General features: G+C 30.1%; 1 protein-coding gene across 5 annotated transcripts; it reads left to right on the top strand.

Annotated features, from left to right (window-relative positions):
- Positions 1 to 4,553: 4,553 nt before the first annotated feature.
- Positions 4,554 to 19,342, top strand: Vha100-1 (V-type ATPase subunit a family protein Vha100-1). 5 transcript variants are annotated; one of them, XM_070647863.1, is made up of 7 exons: positions 4,554 to 4,711; positions 5,240 to 5,376; positions 5,447 to 5,739; positions 13,395 to 13,597; positions 16,157 to 16,283; positions 16,352 to 17,942; positions 18,873 to 19,342. In XM_070647863.1, the coding sequence occupies exons 2-7, from the start codon at positions 5,247 to 5,249 to the stop codon at positions 19,142 to 19,144; spliced, it is 2,616 nt and encodes an 871-aa protein (XP_070503964.1). In that variant the 5' UTR covers positions 4,554 to 4,711; positions 5,240 to 5,246; the 3' UTR covers positions 19,145 to 19,342. The 5 variants fall into 5 exon arrangements, with proteins under 5 accessions (XP_070503964.1, XP_070503967.1, XP_070503968.1 ...); XM_070647866.1 differs by lacking the exon at positions 13,395 to 13,597 and adding an exon at positions 14,254 to 14,351 and having other exon boundaries at positions 18,873 to 19,341; XM_070647867.1 differs by having other exon boundaries at positions 13,512 to 13,597; positions 18,873 to 19,341.
- The last annotated feature ends 1,050 nt before the right edge of the window (positions 19,343 to 20,392 follow it).

Raw genomic sequence — 20,392 nt, 5'->3', positions numbered from 1 at the left:
TGGATCTTGTCATATTCACACCAAATTTTCAATTTGGGTGAATATATTGTTTTTGGTCTATCACTGAAACCACTTTTTTTGATTTGCTGGATTACCCTAGGGGAATTGCCCCATATAGTTGCTAGCCAAAAGTCTGTGCCTGGAAATACCAATCCAACAGTGAAAACCGCATCTCATTTGGTGCTTCCAGTGCCGAGAAATCGCAAAAAAACGCTTTCTGTCATTAAGTTAGCAAGTTAGCAAGTTAGCAAGTTAGCAAGTTAGCAAGTTAGCAAGTTAATCGGTGCGATAACTCGTTTCAAACTCAATATTAAGACTTCGGGTTTTTTGCATCTGATAGATATCGGTTATGGCAAGAGCTGTATTGTTTTTGGAGCCATAAGATGCTTCCACTGAGGCACACGATGCAAAAATCTGTCATTTTTTTGCAAAATTATAGCCGATTATTCCAAAACACGTGTCAAAAAAATCATATTTTTGGATAATTTTTTCGATGTTACACTGTGTAATAGTGAAAAAATGACCGAAAAATTACTTTTTCAGCACTCGTTACACACTGTAACATCGAAAAAATCACAAAAAAACACTGATTTTTTTGATGTTACACTGTGTAACAGTGAAAAATTTACCAAAAAAATACTTTTTCAGCACCGGTTACATCGTGTAACATCAAAAAAATCACCAACAAACACTTTCATATTCACACCAAATTTTCAATTTCGGCACGATAACTCGCTTCAAACTCAATATTATGACTTCGGGTTTTTTGCATCTGATAGACATTGGTTATGGCAAGAACTGATTAGATTTTGGAACTATAAGATGCTTCCAGTGAGGCACATGATGCAAATAACTATCATTTTTTGCAAATTTATACCCGATTATTCCAAAACACATTTTAATTTCTTTATAAAACTGAGAGTTTTCGGTTTTTTTGAATAATTCCGAAAACGTCTAGAGATATTAGCACATAGTTCATGTATGCAAAATTTCAACTCATAATAGTGAAACCACTGACCACCAGGGCTATATGAATGTTTTTGTTCGATTCTCCTATTGGTGCACATATAATGAAATTTTTTCTGCATAGGTAATCTTCTATAGCCTATAAAAATCCAACTGCAAAATTTTTAAGGTCTAACTCACTTTATCATATTCACACCAAATTTTCAATTTGGGTGAATATATTGTTTTTGGTCTATCACTGAAACCACTTTTTTTGATTTGCTGGATTACCCTAGGGGAATTGCCCCATATAGTTGCTAGCCAAAAGTCTGTGCCTGGAAATACCAATCCAACAGTGAAAACCGCATCTCATTTGGTGCTTCCAGTGCCGAGAAATCGCAAAAAAACGCTTTCTGTCATTAAGTTAGCAAGTTAGCAAGTTAGCAAGTTAGCAAGTTAGCAAGTTAATCGGTGCGATAACTCGTTTCAAACTCAATATTAAGACTTCGGGTTTTTTGCATCTGATAGATATCGGTTATGGCAAGAGCTGTATTGTTTTTGGAGCCATAAGATGCTTCCACTGAGGCACACGATGCAAAAATCTGTCATTTTTTTGCAAAATTATAGCCGATTATTCCAAAACACGTGTCAAAAAAATCGCGGCCTCGCTTCGCTCGGCCGCACACTATTATGGTTTTTTCTTATCTTGATTTTAATTAAGTAAAAATTAAGCATTTATAAATGTGTTTTATCCACAATATTAATATAAGTATTTAAAACGATTTGGCGTAATGCAATCGTAGCAATGTAATGATATTTTATCTTTATCATGTCGTGTGTTCAAGTCCTACTATTTTTTTTATTTTTTAATTTTTTGAGTTGTTTTTTTTGGAACCCTTATACTTTACCATAAATATAAATATTAAATCAGATTAATTTATCATAAATATTGCAAAACAGACACCTGTGACAGGCAAAAACCATACAATTCCTTGATAATTTGTAATGATTTGTAAGAAATTCTATACAAATTGGTTTTTGTCTGTCACAGGTGCCTGTTTTGTGACTCTATATTAAATGTATTAATTAGAGATATCTTTCGATCTATGCCGTTTTTTTTTTAGAAAACAAAAACATGTGATAAAATAGAATCTGCGCTGGCTCCTATAGTGATCTATATTAGTACTGTAATCTACCCAAGTCGGGCGAGCGAAGCTCAGCCCGGCTCCTATAGTGATCTATATTAGTACCGTAATCTACCCAAGTCGGGCGAGCGAAGCTCAGCCCGGCTCCTATAGTGATCTATATTAGTACTGTAATCTACCCAAGTCGGGCGAGCGAAGCTCAGCCCGGCTCCTATAGTGATCTATATTAGTACTGTAATCTACCCAAGTCGGGCGAGCCAAGCTCAGCCCGGCTCCCATAGTGATCTATATTAGTACAGTAATCTACCCAAGTCGGGCGAGCCAAGCTCAGCCCGGCTCCTATAGTGATCTATATTAGTACTGTAATCTACCCAAGTCGGGCGATAACAGCTCGAACATTAATAGTTCGAACGCAGTTCGGACTTGGTTGAGCGAAGCTCACAAATTTTTGCGCCCTGAACGGAGCGAAGCGAGTGAAGGCGTGAAAATTTTCCCAAACAGTACAAACTGCATTTATATCAAAAAATGTTGCCGTGTGGAAAAAAATAGTTCGAGCGAAGCTCGAACATTAACAGTTCGAACGCAGTCCGGACTTGGTTGAGCGAAGCTCACAAATTTTTGCGCCCTGAACGGAGCGAAGCGAGTGAAACGAGAGTCCCAAACAGTACAAACTGCATTTATATCAAAAAATGTTGCCGTGTGGAAAAAAATAGTTCGAGCGAAGCTCGAACATTAATGGTTCGAATGCATACTTCATTTGAATAATTTTAGTTACTATGTAAGTAATCATTATTTATCACATTTATTTGATGAATCTTTTATTTTGTTCAAGTTGTTTTTTTAATTCTTACTTTTCTGAACAGTTTTCTGATCTGTGTATGGTGTGAATATTCCATGAAGCGTGATCCGCTTCATTACTAGTTTTAAGATCTGAAAGTGACTTGGATCTTACTGGATCTTGGTTTTTAGGTTTGGAAGTGACCTGAATCTTACTGGATCTTGGTTTTTAGGTCTGGAAGTGACCTGGATCTTACTGGATCTTGTGTTTTAGGTCTGGAAGTGAACTGGATCTTACTGGATCTTGGTTTTTAGGTTTGGAAGTGACCTGGATCTTACTGGATCTTTGTTTTAGTTCTGGAAGTGACCTGGATCTTACTGGATCTTGTGTTTTAGGTCTGGAAGTGAACTGGATCTTACTGGATCTTGGTTTTTAGGTTTGGAAGTGACCTGAATCTTACTGGATCTTGGTTTTTAGGTCTGGAAGTGACCTGGATCTTACTGGATCTTGTGTTTTAGGTCTGGAAGTGAACTGGATCTTACTGGATCTTGGTTTTTAGGTTTGGAAGTGACCTGGATCTTACTGGATCTTTGTTTTAGTTCTGGAAGTGACCTGGATCTTACTGGATCTTGTGTTTTAGTTCTGGAAGTGACCTAGATCCTACCAGATCTTGTTTTGTGGGCCAGGAAGTAAACTGGATCATACTGGATCTCATTTCGTGGGAAAGGAAGTGACCAGAATCCTACTGGATCTTGTTTTTGAGGTCTGGAAGTGACATATTAATCAATTACTGATCGCTGGGACAAAAATGCGCTTAAGTCCCTCGATCAATAACACGAGGACTTTTGTAATTTTTTTTTGTTAATTTCGTCTTATTAAGTAAAATTACTTAATCGGTGATTCCACCGATGAATTTTTTCACAAAAAATGATATTTCTCTTAATTTACTCACTTTTTCACTACTTTTAATGCCTTATATCATGTATTTACCTATTTACTATCGTTTTATGTCATCTAGTACCTTTAATACACTTTAATTAAGGAAATATTTCCATTTTTATGCCCGTTACTTATACTTTTTTTTGGAATTTGTTGTTTTTGACATCATTCAAAACGAAAATATAGACTATTTAAACACTTTTAAAGCTTCTTTAGTAGTCTAATCGATGGTTCCTTATCTAATACATCTTATGTTGTGCTTATTAGGGCTCAAAACCAAGCTATTAAGCTAAAATTATTAAAAATTCTCATTGTTGAAAAAAAGTATAAGTAACGAAATTCCTAATCCGCGGGAAAACAAATTTTTAAAATCAAAATTATAACTTAATTAACAGCAATTGCTTTGATTAGAATGCTGTTTATGATGTTGAGTGAGTAAATAAAGATGTTTATCTGGTATTCTTGAAGTGTCAACTGAATTAAATGTCATTTTGGAAATGATTAAATTTTAAAGAACACGGATTATTCAAGTAAAAATTTTCAAAATTCAACCAATCGGTGGAATCACCGTTAATGCTAGATGAAAATTATCGACACATTTTCACATTCCAAATGTAAATTAATTAGGCTGATACTGATTTGCTCATTAAGAATTTTTTTTTGAATTTTTGAAAAATAATTTTTGTGTGCAGGATTCATTGACGCAAGAACTCGCGGATTTGCCCATTTACATACTCATTTTAAAAAATACAAAAACGTTATGCTCTGGTGGATTTTTTTTGTAATGGTGAAAAAGTGGTGAATAGTATCCATTTAAGAAAATTTTTGTGCTGATTAAAAAAATTTAAATAAATTAACTTAAACTAACAATTTATAGTTTATAAGAACCGCTGAAAATATAGAAGTAAGTTTTGTTTCATTGTATAATATTACACAATGTGTAATTGTATGCTTGAAAACAGCATTAAGTATTGATATTTTTAATATTCATTTAAAAATTATTTTTCATTTACTTTTTATCAATTTAACACATTTATCAGATCTAGAATATATCTATTAAAAAAATTTTATCTGTTCACACCATATTTCATTTATCAAAAAGAATCGATATTTTTTGTGATAAGAAAAAAATATAAGTAACAAAATTATTTGAACATTTTCTACCAGTATTCCTTTGTGTCTCAAATGATTCACAGTTTACTTTAAATTGTTTTTCATTGCAAAATCATTGGTAGTGATTTTTTTACCATTGTATAATTAATAATCCTTTTTTTTTAATAAATATTATTTCAATATTGATTTTTTTTTGTATCTCTAAATCGGCTGCGCCAGAGATGACGTCATTTTTTTCTTAATATAAAAATTTATTTTGCTTGATTTGTTACAAAATCTACCAGAGATTACATTTTTATTATAATAATTTATTTTATAGATTGAGAATGGGATCCTTATTTCGTAGTGAGGAAATGACATTGTGTCAGCTTTTTCTTCAAAGTGAAGCTGCATATGCATGTGTTAGTGAACTTGGAGAACTTGGACTCGTTCAATTTAGGGATCTGAATCCTGACAGTAATTATAAAATTTTAAGATTTTTTTAATTTTCTTACAACAACTCTATTCTATATCGTAATTACCATAGTTAACGCTTTCCAAAGAAAGTTCGTAAATGAAGTTCGACGATGTGATGAAATGGAACGAAAATTACGCTACCTTGAAAAAGAAATAAAAAAAGATGGCATCCCAATGTTAGATACTGGTGAAAATCCCGAAGCCCCGCAACCTAGAGAGATGATTGATCTGGAAGCTACTTTTGAAAAATTAGAGAATGAACTGAGAGAAGTTAATCAAAATGCAGAAGCTTTAAAAAGGAACTATTTAGAATTGACTGAGCTAAAGCATATTCTGAGAAAGACTCAAGTTTTCTTCGACGAGGTGAGTTGATTGAAATAAAACATCTGTAAGTACTTCATTTTAAAGTAGCTACAAATAATCTGTATATTTAGTTTAAAATGTCGTTCTTCCTTTTCAACTTAATCATATATTAATGTAAAAACCACCAAAAACTAATCATCAAATAATACATTTCATTCAATTTTATAAAAAGTATTTATCTCCTTATTTTCATTATCCTAATTATTTCTCTTTACTTTTTTTTGCAATTTTTGTTTATTGAGTGTTGTTTGCATGCTTTAACTTTTTCCTCCATGGTAATAATGATTAATATGGTAGTAATTTTTATTTTTGTCAATTTAAAAACTAAATTAATGTCAAAGAAAGAAAATGCTCAAATTCGTCAAACTAAATGAAATTATCACATGGTCTGACACAAGGACAAAATGTAATTCAAATATTTTTATCTAAAAAAATATTTTGGTAATCCTTATATCTAAATATTTTTTGTGATAAAATATAGCTTTAACCATCACATGATAGAAATATAGACATACATTGGAAAAATTTAAATTACGGCATTACATATCTTCGAGACATCTTCGAGAAATAATTGTTTTTTAAACATTATTAATTGAATTCGTTTTTTTAAATAAAATTTTTGACCCAATAATTAATTTTTATGAAACGTTGGACATTAAAAAAATTGCTCCAATGATGATTAAAACTTAGAACTCAATTGGTAATAGTAACAATTCGGTTTGAATATGAATACGCATTTTTGAAAAAACGTTATTAAACTATTTTTTAAAAAGCTTTAAATGAAGAATTATTTCAATTATGAAGTTCATTCTAAGTTCAGACAAAAGTTTATTTAGTCAATTCTCGCTCGTATATGTTTCATTAAATTCCTAGTTAAAAAGATCAGAAACAGTGTTTCTCGTTTAATATTACAACTCATTATTACAAAGCATTTTACCTCGTTTTTCTTAATTTGGTTTGCAACTTACAGAACTACGAAATTTGCTTCATAGAGAAAAACTATTTAAATGTATTAAACAAAGTAACTAAAATTAAATTAGTTTCAATAAGCAAAATAGTTTCATAATTAATAAGGGAGAAAGGGGGTTCTAGAAATTCGTTTTTTTTTTCGTAACGTAATAAGAACGGCTAGCTTAGTAAAGAAATTTGATTCAGGATAAATTTTTGTTTCCGTTAATAAGCCACTACCAAAAGTCATTAATTAAACTATATAAAATAATTTTTCCGATTTTAAATGACATATTCGGATATTAACAATCAGTAAATACTTGAAAAAATTAATAATTATCAAGATTTCCATTAAAATTTTCGATTTTTCTTCATTACAATTCTTTATTAAGCCACTTCTCGTTATTAAGCCTTTTCTTACAATTTTGAAAACTTTTTTCTTCCGATATGGCTTATCGGATAAGCCATTGGCTTATAACATAAATTCAGGGTAGACAGAAATAAAGATCTTCCGAAAGAAGATAAAGAAAAATTGATTTAAAGTATTAATTTTTTAACATCATCCAGAGAAACGCCAAAATTTAATCTCAATTTTAAGAGGATCATCATTAAATTGAAAGCAACACATAATAATTAAAAACCTGAAAAAATTGACTGTTCATGATATACTAATTAGGTTAACAGATTTAGAGGAAAACTAACTTGAAAATATTTATGCCGTTCAGAATTTTTCGGGTTAGCAAATTTCAGTTCCGTTCTCTCGTGCATTAGTCCTTAAGTTCAATTTATCTGTGGATCATAATTTAATTATTAAAGCGGCTAGTTTCCTTAAAATTGAAATTTATTTTTTTTAAACAAACAAAAATGGTTTCTCAATAGTGAGTTGTAAAATTTATAGTGAAACGCAGCTTTTAATAAAAATCGCTTACCTAAACATATTTAAAAGCATAAGAGCGATTCCACATATGAAATTTTGATAAATTTAGTCTTTGAGTTAATATTTCTCTTAATTATAGAAGTTTTTAGTTTTTATGTTTGCACAAGCTTTTGTAAAACGTTGAGATCTATCATTTTATCTTATTCTCAGGTTTTGTTATGGCTTAATTAGTTCGATATTTTAATTTTAGGTTAAGAATCTAATTTTTGCGGTGATTTCATTATTGATGACTTGAAATGCTCATAAATTTTGACAAATTAATGAAATGTATTTTTTGCTGTAAAAAATCTATTTTTTGTGGCTAGTATTAATTGAGAATTTCTAACTTAAATTTCCCTAAATTTACGTTATAAACCACTACCCGTCAATAAGCCACTGGTTTAGTAAAGAATTTTGACTCTGGAAAAATTTTTGTATCCGTTAAGCCACTACTAAAATGTCATTAATTATAGATACTAGATAAAATATTTTTCCCGTTTTTCTATTCGGATATTAACAATCAGTAACGACTAGAAAAATTAATAATTTTCAAGATTTCCATGATAATTTTCTATTTTTCTGTATCTGCTTAAATTTCTTTATTAAGCAATTTTTTATGATTTTGATAACTTTCTTCCGATAAGCCACTTGCTTATAACGTAAATTTAGGGTAAATTTATTGTCAGACTTATATTCAAAGAATTCAATTCACTAAATTTTTCACTACTTTTATTATCCTATCACGTGTATTTTTCCATTTACTGTTAACTTCAATATATTTTAATTAAGGAAATATCAGAGTGTGGCCGCCTCAAATTCGAGTTTTTCGACATTAGATTGGCGAAAAATTGAGTCCCTATTAAAATAACGAATTTTAAAAATTCGAAACTTCATTTTTGCGAACACTTCATTTTTTCAATTGTACGGTAATTCCACCGATTGGTTGAGTTTTGGAAAATTTTATTGGAATAATCCGTGTTCTTTAAAATTTAATAATTTCCAAAATGACATTTAATTTAGTTGACACTTCAAGAATACCAAATAACCATTTTTATTTACTCATTTAACAGCATTCTAATCATAACAATTGCTGTTAATTAAGCTAAAAATTTGATTTCAAAAATATACTTTCTCATGGATTAGGAATTTCGTTACTTATACTTTTTTTCATCATTCTTTAAATAGTCTGAATTTTGCTTTTGAACGATGTCATAAACAACAAATTCCAAAAAAAAAAAATTATAAGTAACGGACATAAAAATGTAAATATTTCCCTAATCAAAGTATATTAAAGGTACCAGATGACATTTAACGGTAGGCACAATTTACCATTGTTCTCCGTGTAAAATACACATAATAGTGTTAGTAATTTTCAAAAATTTAACGGTCGCTTTTTCGTATGACCACATATACATATATTGGGAAATATTTTTATTTTTATGCCCGTTACACTATGATCTAGATTTGAAAATATTGTTCAAAAATTCACATTTTTTGTGTTTTGTTTATTATCATGTCTGATGATCAATCGAACATACTACAAAGATTACATTTTTCCTTAAAATATTAGACTTTAAATCATTGTCTAACTATAGAAAATTGATTCCACACATGAGCACAAACGCGAAATAGACATAAATTCAAAGAATTAACTTACATTTATGTATAAAATCTTTCTGGAGCATCCAAATCCTCCCAGTGAAGAGAATTTTCACTTTGAAAATTTGTTATTTTTACTAAATTTTCCATACAAAATTTTACGGGCGTAATTTTTTCAATAACCTTTATAAAAATTTTGCAAAAAAATATATTTATCCTTATTGACTTATTCAAAAGTCCATATTTAAGGTATTAAAGCCAATATGTTACTATTAATTAGAAAAAACTATTGCTTCTTTAAAGTGTAAACCCGAAATTGTGCAGTCAGTTTTTGAACATTTTATTTCAAATTTAGATCATTGTGCAATCTGTGGAATCACTCACCATAAAAAATAGTTTTACCGCATAAAATACATCCAATTTCAACCAGAGTTCAACATGAATGAAAAATAATCTTTGATCAAAAAAATTAAATGATTAAATAATGAGAGCAACACATAGTAATTAAAATCTTGATCGAAATTCCTGTTCACGATATATTTTAAGCAAACATATTTAGAGAAAAAAGAAATTGAAAATTTGTTAACACTGTTAAAAAATTTTGTATCAAAAAATCTCAGTGCACTTTATCTGTAGATTTGACCATATGCTCTTCGATGTTTTGACAGTGTTACTGAACAAAGTTTAATTTTTTTCCTGACCGTTATGTGGTTTGAATTATAAAATTCGTTAAATTACGAAGTTCTTAAATTTTTGGATCCTACTGGTTCTTGTTTTGTAGATCTGGAAATGACCTGGAAGTGACCTGCATCCTACTGGATCTTATTTAATATACCTTGAACTGACTTAATAGTTGGGTACTGATCGTTGGGACAAAAATGTGCTGAAATATTTTGATAACAACGAGTATTTTTGTAATTTTAAACTTAAAACTAAGAAAATATTAGAACATATCGTTTGTTTTATAATATTGCTCAACTAAGTTCCTGAAATGGCATCAGTGGCCTAAATGGTAGAGCGTTGGCCTTACGTGCCAAAGGTCCTGGGTTCAATCCCAGGCCATGTCTAATTTTCGAAGCTCTTTTTCCATTTCACCGTTCTAGTTATGAAGCTCGGTTCGTGTGTTGGGTGGAGTTTTGAGGTCTTTGGCACACAATGTGTCTCCACTGCTAGGTATACAAGGATATACTAGTATTTGGATGACTTTCATTACGAAATCTTGCGCACACGAATTGTAACTAGGTACATTGCAGGGTACATCAGGTCTTATGACGTACTCGTGTCTTTGCAATGTGCAGAGCTTGCAAGTGGTTCGGATCCCACTATAAACTGTAGGTCTAAAGGGTGTGGTACAACAGATTTAAAATCGCAGTGCCTCCAGCTCATAAGGCTGGGCCCTTCAGTCATTATATAAGTTCCTGAATAAACTAGGAAATATGTTGGAAAAAAAGCAATAAAAATAAAACCATCAATATTTCGTTGAATTACGCAGTTTGAAAACTAATATCAAATAATTGTTTTATTTGTCGTGAAGACGGTTTTGTCCGAATGGACATTTTGCTTTTTTCAACTCTGCATGTGGTATACTAATACAACGTCCTAGCCACAATTTGTGTGCCGCGAATACACAAACCTAGTTAGTGTGACTAGAAATAGCGAAAAAGAACTCAAATTCGACTAGACTTTCCTTGGGATCGAACCCAGAACGATAGTCCAACGCTCTAAACTATGCTTTCCCGAAATCCCGGTACCGAAACTTTACCGGGACCGGGACGGGACCGGGAAATCCCGGTATTTCCCGAAAAAGAATATGTGCTAAAAAGTACAATATTTTAATGTTTTTTCGGTGTTTTTAAGCTTAATATGTATTGTCAAAAATTTAATGACTGATTTAAATTATCAGAACTCTTGAACCTGACTAGTTTTAAATGATTTTAGAATAGAATAACACCAAAAAATTCTGAGTTTAACTATCATATTCACCGTTTATATGATTATGAAGAAACAAATCTTAGTTATGAGAAATAATCTCTAATATTTGTAATCAATTTAAAAAGCATTGAACCTTTAAATTTTTGAAAAAAATCAAATTAGCTGGAAATCGATTGATTTTTTAAAAGGGTTTGTTTGAGTTGGGTTTATATTATTTGCCACTACATTTCAGAACATAAAAATTTTATTTTATATTTTATCGATTTTAAATTTTTGATTAAAAAGTAAACGTCTTTTATTTTTACTTTTTTTATTTTTTTAAGAGTTTATAAGAACTTTTTAAAAACCTTGTCCCGCGGGACCAGTCCCGGAAGATTTTCGGGACTCGGGACGGGACAGTCCCGGGATTTCCCGGTCCCGGTCCCGGTATCGAGATAGCATACTCTAAACATTACGCCACTGCTGCTTTTTCGCTGCCCATGTAAATAAATGTCATATGTTCAAAATCGAAAAAATGTAGAGCACAATTTCTTGATTGTTATGCCTAAAAAATTACCAAAAATAGTTGAAGACGAAAAAATTACAAAAGTCCTCGTGTTATTGATCGAGGGACTTAAGAGCATTTTTGTCCCAGCGATCTGTAATTGATTAATAAGTCACTTCCAGACCTCAAAAACAAGATCCAGTAGGATTCTTGTCACTTCCTAGCCCACGAAACGAGATCCAGTATGATCCAGTTCACTTCCCGTCCCACGAAACGAGATCCAGTAGGATCCAGGTCACTTTCAGATTTAAAAACCTAAATCCAGTAAGATTCAGGTAACTTCCAGACCTAAAACACAAGATCCAGTAAGATCCAGGTCACTTCCAGACCTAAAACCAAGATCCAGTAAGATTCAGGTAACTCCCAGACCTAAAAACCGAGATCCAGTAAGATCCAGGTCAACTCCAGAACCAAAACACAAAACTTCCAAAAATTTAAGATCTTCGTAATTTAACGGATTTTCATAATTCAAACCTCATAACAGTCACAAAAAATTCAAACACTGTTAAAACATCGAAAAACATTGAAGAACTCTGTAAAACAATGAAAAAACGTGTTTTTGTTGTATATGAAAATGAAAAATTGTTAATTATAGTATTTATGCTTTGATTTGAAACTTTTAAATACCCGGCGCCGCACTTATTTATGGAACTGATCTTTTAAAACCATTCCGAGCACTCTTTATTTTTTGATTTTTTTTGGGTATCTATTTTGTGTCGATCACCAAATTGATTTTTTTAGTTTAATTTTATGAAAACATTTTTTATTATTTTCGACAAATTCATGGCTCGTGACGTTCCGATATTACTGTAATTATGCTTTCCCGAAATCCCGGGATTTCCCGAACAAAAAAAGGTACTAATAAGTACAATATTTTAAAGTTTTTTCAGTGTTTTTAAGCTTAATATGTATTGTCAAAAAATTAATGATGGATTTAAATTTTAAGAACTCTTGAACCTGACTAGTTTTAAATGATTTTAAAATTGCATAACACTTAAAAATTCTGATTATAACTTTTATATTCACCGTTTATATGGTTATGAAGAAACAAATCTTAGTTATGTGAAATAGTCTCTAATATTTGTAATCAATTAAAAAAGCATTGAACCTTACAATTTTTGAAAAACCTTAAATTAGCTGAAACTCAATCGGCCTGTTTCACTAAAGTGGATTATCCTCGATTTCGGATTATCCACTTCAGTTTTTTGGAAATATCTTCAACATTTTAAGAGTTGAATTATTTTTGAATTTTGATTTAAATTTTTAATAAAAAAAAATTCAAAATTCGAATTTATGGCTCCATATTTTTCATGTTTTTTGATAAAACCATTTAATTTATTTTGATTTTAAAGTTTTTATTACAAATTAAACGTCGTTTATTATTATTTTTTTTATTTTGTTAAGAGTTTATAAGAATTTTTTTAAAACCTGGTCCCGCGGGACCAGTCCCGGAAGATTTTCGGGACTCGGGACGGGACATTTCCGGGATTTCCCGGTCCCGGTATCGAGAAAGCATAACTGTAATGTTAGTTATTCAATAAAAATTACTCTCTCTCTATTGATTTGTTCTTTTTATTTTATTTTATATTTATATGTATTTTGCAAATATGCTGTAATTTTTATGATTTGACAAACAAAAATGCTTTTTGCATATTTCTGTATGAAATATCAAATAAAAACTATGTTGTGAAACATGGAATGCTTTGCTTAAAGTAGACAGCATCAGAATATCATGAGATTCTTGCCAATAGACATTCTCAATTAACAACAACATTCTCTTCTCGCCCATTCAAATATGAAAATTTGCGTGTGAAATTCTTAAATCGATGTCAGATGGCCGATTCTCACCGAGAAGAGGAACAATTAAATTTATTAGAAGATGGGCCACGTGGACAACAGCAACAAAATTTAAAGCTTGGGTAATTATTTCATAAAAGTAGCAAAAAAACTGTGTAATGTCAAATGGTTTACATTTATGTTTAAAAATATTTTCTTAAGCAAATTTATAAGTTAATGCTTCTTTCTGTGTCTTTAATTTTAGGAAATCTTGCTAAGCAACTTTTCCTTTAATAATACTTCGAATGCCGTAATTTGAGTAATATAAATGCACATATTTCTAATCGAACTTTTATTTCAAGTTTTAATGAAGCACTCGTAATTTCCTCTTTTGGTATTTTAAATAGTATGTAAATAATTTACTAAAAAACGTGGTAAATAAGGGATGAAAAAAAAAATCTGGAGGATGTATTTTTATTTAAAATTCACAGACATTTTTGCTGTTTAATAATTTACATTATTTATCTTAAACATTTTTTTTGAATAATGGTTCATGTCAAAAACATTTCTTTATTAGAACATGCTATTTAACTTTTAGCTTTATTTAATTTTACTCAATTGAAAAATTATAATTTTTTATTTTTATGATCATTCTTAATCTCCATTTACCTCCTTCCATGTTTGAAGGCCGAAGTTCAATATAATTTTTTTTCTTTTCATTTTTCTTTTTTATATATTTTAAATTCTTGGTAAATATTAAATTATTGTGTTAACAATATTTGGGGATTAAAAATTATAGCAAGAAGGTGGTATAAACAACACCACTGAATCGATGACTCGAGCTTTAATTACCGATGAATCACGCATTGGGAACACTCTTGGTCCTGTTCAACTTGGGTATGTTTTTTTTTGTTTTATTACCTTCCAGTTTAATAATTTAAAAGCGAAATGCCTACAATTACTAATACCAATTAAGAGATATATTTCATCGTTGTCAAATGTAATTAAACTAACTTAAAAATATAATATAATTATTTTAAGTTTTCTGGATAAACAGTCAGCTGAAGAAGATTGCTTACCATGGTAATGAGCCGCCGAGTATAATTTTTAAATAATTGCTTACATTAATTACTAATTAATAGTTTAATAATTCCCTTCTATTTACCATCGTATATCTAATGAATATGTGCATTCATAGATTACTCGAATGGCTTTTTTTTTTGTTTGATTTGAAACTTATGTAGCTTTTTAATTTTTAATAATGATAGATAAATGAAATATTTGAGTTTTGGCCAATAACTTTTTAAGTCAGGAGGTATTTGAAGTATTCAATCAATTTAACCTTTTAATTCTTAAATTTTTAATTTATTTAGTTAATTTTAATTTTTAATCAATTAATTCCACCTTTATCGTATTTATTTTCAAGAAAATTGATTTTAGTTTTCAAATATTTTGATTTATTTTCAAAATTCATACAATTTATGGTAGTTCTCAAATAAAAAAAAAATAAACAAAATATCCATAAATGAAAGACTTAATTGTTGTTCAATTAATTGATCATAGGGTGATATACTTTACTTCATTTTAGTGAAATCTTCATTTCTTTTAGTTCAGAAGTATTTTATGGGTAAATGTACGTTAGTTCTTTGACTTTAAAACTGAAAATTAAAACTTCAACTAATTAACACACAATGACAAATTTTATAAATTTTTAAAGTATTAAATAGCAGAATTGAGTAAAAATAATCATTAGAAACATGAAATTTCAATTAAATTTTCTCAAGTTAGACATTCAAGCATAGATATTTTTACATGTTTTAGATGAAACAAGAATCTTTTATATTTCATCAGAAAGTATACTGAATTATTTCAACTTTTGAACATTTTTTTCAAATCTAAATCATTGTGCTATGTTAATAAGCTTTTCATTGATGTTTATTCTTTTTGTTTGTCTCGAATGGTTAATTTTGGTTTTTTAAACCTTATAAGTTTAGAAATAATTCGTAATGCTCTTGGAACTTAAGTTCTCTAGTTTAAACTACAAAATTAACAAATATTAAGGCATTCAAAGGTTAATTTGAAAACTATAATCTTAATTTCGTACACAAAATTTCAAACGAGATTTTGAAAACTTTTTTTCCTTAAATCTTTTGAGTTTTTGGAAGTAATTTTTAAGTAATTGGTCAAAAATTTTGATCAAAGATCTTTCAATTTTTTTCAAAAAATGCGAGATTTCAGCAAGAAGTATTTTTCTGAACTCAACCTGAAAGACTAATTTTCTAGTAAAGCCTTCACAGATAAAAATTCTGTTAACAGCTAATATTCTAAAAAAACATTTTGTTTAATAGAAATAAAACCGTGTAAAAATCTTTCAGAAACTTCAAATTTTTTCAAAAAAGAAAATTACTTTTTAAGACTTTATTATACGGCTTATAATTTATATTTTAAGATTAAGTAATAAGATCGAATAAGATGCAAACGAATAAAAAAACATATTTGCTATCACTTATTTATTATTATTATTATTATTTATATATGTAATATTGAAAACTCAGAAAGAAGCTTTTGAACGAATTAAATATTTTTAAACAATTTTGTATTTTGTTGCTATATTTTTCCTGTTTTGTTATTCGTCGAAAATATAATAACATTTATTTAAAATATACCTATATGACAAAATCATTTAATATTTTTTTTCGTAGTTTTGTTGCTGGCGTCATCCTGCGTGAGCGATTGCCAGCCTTTGAACGAATGCTATGGCGTGCTTGTCGTGGAAATGTATTTCTACGTCAAGCTATGATTGAAGCTCCTTTGGAAGATCCATCTAATGTAAAATTATATGAAATCAATACAAAAAAACATATGCTAATTTTTTTAAATTTAATATTATGTAATAGGGTGACAATGTGTACAAATCTGTATTCATCATTTTCTTTCAAGGAGATCAATTAAAAACACGTGTGAAAAAGATATGTGAAGGTTTTCGAGCTACTTTATATCCTTGCCCAGAAGCACCTTCTGATCGTAGAGAAATGGCAATGGGTGTTATGACAAGAATTGAAGATTTGAATACTGTTTTGGGGCAAACTCAGGATCATCGTCATCGTGTTTTAGTTGCTGCAGCTAAGAATTTGAAGAACTGGTTCATCAAGGTTCGAAAGATTAAGGCGATTTATCATACATTGAATTTATTTAACCTTGACGTGACACAGAAATGTTTGATTGCTGAGTGCTGGGTTCCAATACTTGATATGGAAACAATACAAATGGCTTTGCGCAGAGGAACAGAACGATCAGGAAGTTCGGTTCCACCAATTTTAAATCGGATGGAAACATATGAAGATCCACCGACTTATAATCGAACTAATAAATTTACCCATGCATTTCAAATGTTGATAAATGCCTACGGAGTTGCTTCATATCGTGAAATGAATCCTGCACCATATACAATTATAACGTTTCCATTTTTATTTGCTGTCATGTTTGGCGATCTTGGACATGGAGCAATCATGGCACTTTTTGGATTATGGATGGTATTAAAGGAAAAACCACTAGCAGCAAAAAAATCAGATAATGAGATATGGAACATATTTTTCGGCGGACGTTACATCATACTTTTGATGGGATTGTTTTCAATGTATACCGGTTTTATTTATAACGATATTTTTTCAAAATCACTCAACGTTTTTGGCTCTGGATGGAAAATTAACTATGATGCTGAAACAATCATTTATAACAAAGCATTGCAATTGGATCCAGCTCGTGATTTTGAGCGGACTTATCCTGTTGGAATGGATCCTGTTTGGCAAGTTGCACCTATGAACAAAATTATATTCCAAAATGCTTATAAAATGAAAATTTCTATTATATTTGGTGTTATACACATGATCTTTGGTGTTATTGTTGGACTCTTTAATCATCGTTACTTCAAGAATACAATGAATATATATACTGAATTCATTCCTCAAATGATTTTCTTAATCTTTCTCTTCTTCTACATGACAACATTGATGTTTATTAAATGGACAAAATATTCTGCAAGCAACCTTGATCCTTATTCAGCTCATTGTGCACCATCAATTTTAATTACATTCATTAACATGGTTTTATTTAAGGAGTCAACTATTTTAACAGAAGCATGCGAAACTCCATTTATGTTTGCAGGGCAAGAATTCCTTCAAAAAATTTTAGTTCTATCTGCTTTTGTCTGTATTCCATGGATGCTTTTCGCGAAGCCTATTCTTATTATGCAAGAACGAAAAAAGCAACAACATCAGCCTATTTTGCCATATAGCAGTGAAGGTCAAGATGTAGAAAACAGTGGACCACAGTCAATCCCACCTGCCGACCAATCTGGAGGTCATGGAAATGAGGAAATGAGCGAAATTTTTATTCATCAAGGAATTCATACCATTGAATATGTATTGGGATCTGTGAGTCACACTGCATCGTATTTGCGTTTATGGGCATTATCATTAGCGCATGCACGTAAGTAAAATAACAACCAATTCTTTGACAAATGAGATACAATAATTTAAAATCGAAAAAAATGTTTATAAATAATGCGTAATCAGATAGATTTGCAATATATGAACAAAGAACGGTTAAACAAACGATTCAAACTTTGTTAAACAAATTAAAAATAAAAGTTGCAATTGGGTGATTCTCTGGATAAGGCAAACATAAAATCAAAAAATAAATTTTCTCACGGATTAGGTAAAAAGTTTCTCGGAATCACTAAAATTTCAATACTTCTCTTTAATTAAGGATTTTTGCAGCGTTTAAAGAGCAACAAACGATAGTTATAGGTGTATAACAATAGAAATATCAACTCAACCATAGTGACAAGTAGAATAAAGTGCAAAAAATTCATGTTGAAAGTCGGAATCTGATATTTTGATTCCGAGAATCCGGCATAAAAATTGAAATATTTAATTATTGTATATAAAGAATGGAGCTAAAATTGCCAGATTATGAGAAAAATTAATTCAAAGTCGAAAATTTTGAAAAAATTGCTTTAACAGTTCTTGATCGTATTCGATAATTATTTTTTTGAATAATAATTTGTTTGCCATCAGCTTTAGACTGTTTTAATTTTTTTTCCATTCAAGCAACTTCATTTTTTGCAATACAAAAGTTTTGATTTAAATTAGCTCGCGTTCAAAAACGAAAAGATTTTGATTTCAACCATTTTAAATGTATTAATCAGAGTTTGAAGTCGGTCTTTATTTTTTAATTTTTAACATGCTGCTTGAGTAACATTTAAAACGATGTTTAGTAGTATAGGGTTTAAAAGAAAGTTTTGATTAAAATCGAAAAAAAACTTTTGTATACAATTAATTTTAAAGACCAAAACATTAATTTTCTAAATAAAAATTATTGTAACTTATAATCTTTTTTTTTTTTTTTCTTTTTTAGAGCTTGCTGAAGTTTTATGGAACATGGTGTTACAAAATGGATTAAAAACAGGCGGAGCTATTGGCGGAGTAGCAGTTTGGGCTATTTTCGCTTTTTGGGCTGTGTTGACAGTTGGAATCTTAGTTTTGATGGAAGGATTGTCAGCGTTTTTGCACACTCTTCGTCTTCATTGGGTCGAGTTTCAATCAAAATTCTATTCTGGCCTTGGATATGCATTTCAACCATTTGCATTTGAGTCTATTTTAGAAGGAGGAAGTTCTTCAGATGACTAAATTTTTTAATTATTTTTTGCTTTCAAAATTTATATTTTCAAAATATTTCAAAAAGAGTTTATCATATCTAAAATATTTAGTTATGCTTCATCAAATATAGTTCATAAATAGCTCTTGCAGTTTAAATTTATTAATTATTGTAATATCACACAAAATATTCGAATTCATTATAAAAATATATTTGTAGCACATATTCCTAAAGGGAAAAAATTTTTTCTTTTTTTAACAAAAAATTCTTATATTTTTAAAAAGACAATATTTTCAAAATTCTTTCCAGCAACGAGTTCAAGCCTCAAATTTGCCTTTTTTATCGCGCATTTTTCCAAAATCGCTATTGTCCGCCTATTGTCTGCCGCTTAACTACTCACTTCAGCTTTTTTTATTATGTGTGTTTTAAATTGCAGGTGCACTGTAAGTTTATATAAATAAACATTTTTTTTTTAATTCCCTTACGTTTTACGTAGCTCTTTAAAATATGATTTTTGTAAAAATTCTTCGGTTACGAATTCGAATCTCAGATTTTTCAACTTTTTTTTTTTGTGTAATTTTTTGATGATTTTTTAATATCGTTATTATTACCCTTGTCCACGTCTTCAGCGACGTTATAAATTGAAAGGCAGGAATACTAGCTTGTTAAAGCAAATGTACTTTATTTGAACATTTTAGCAATTTTTACTACAAAGAGAAAATCTATAATTCATATATTTAATTAATTAACACAACTCACAACTTAAAATCCGCTGTCGACTACACTTGAGCTACTTTTCTTCGGGGTGAGAACTATTCGAGTAAAAGCTTTCAGACCGGGGAAAAGGAGCTTTTTATTTTAAAATTCAAATGGCCGTTGATAATATCAACATTCTCCGCCTGGCAAATTCAAACAATTGAGTCGACAACGGCTAAACAATACTTTTGCTTTCTTTAAATTCTTTCAATCACATTAATTTCATCATCAAAGTCGAAATCTATTTCTATTGATAAAACTGATCCGCTATCCGATTCTTCTGCTTCTTTCGATTCACTTTGGCTGTTAGCTTTTGCACGATTGTCAGCAACGCATGCTTGCTCAGCGTCAGTCAGGTTTAAGGATTTTATGGCTTCAGCCAATGAGCTTTGCGAGCCGCAGCGAGCCAGTGGCGTGGCGCTTAACAGGTTTGCTTCACATAAGCTTGCGCTTAACGCCACTGGCATCGGATCCAGAAGCATTTTACTTCTGACCGTCTAACATCACTGGTATTCTGCTGCTGG

Source organism: Chironomus tepperi, unplaced genomic scaffold (genome assembly GCF_022539635.2).
Source record: "Chironomus tepperi strain 1889 unplaced genomic scaffold, CSIRO-AGI_Ctep_v1 contig_376, whole genome shotgun sequence".
Classification (NCBI taxonomy): Eukaryota; Metazoa; Arthropoda; class Insecta; order Diptera; family Chironomidae; genus Chironomus; species Chironomus tepperi.
This window is presented reverse-complemented; position numbering and strand designations above follow the sequence as displayed.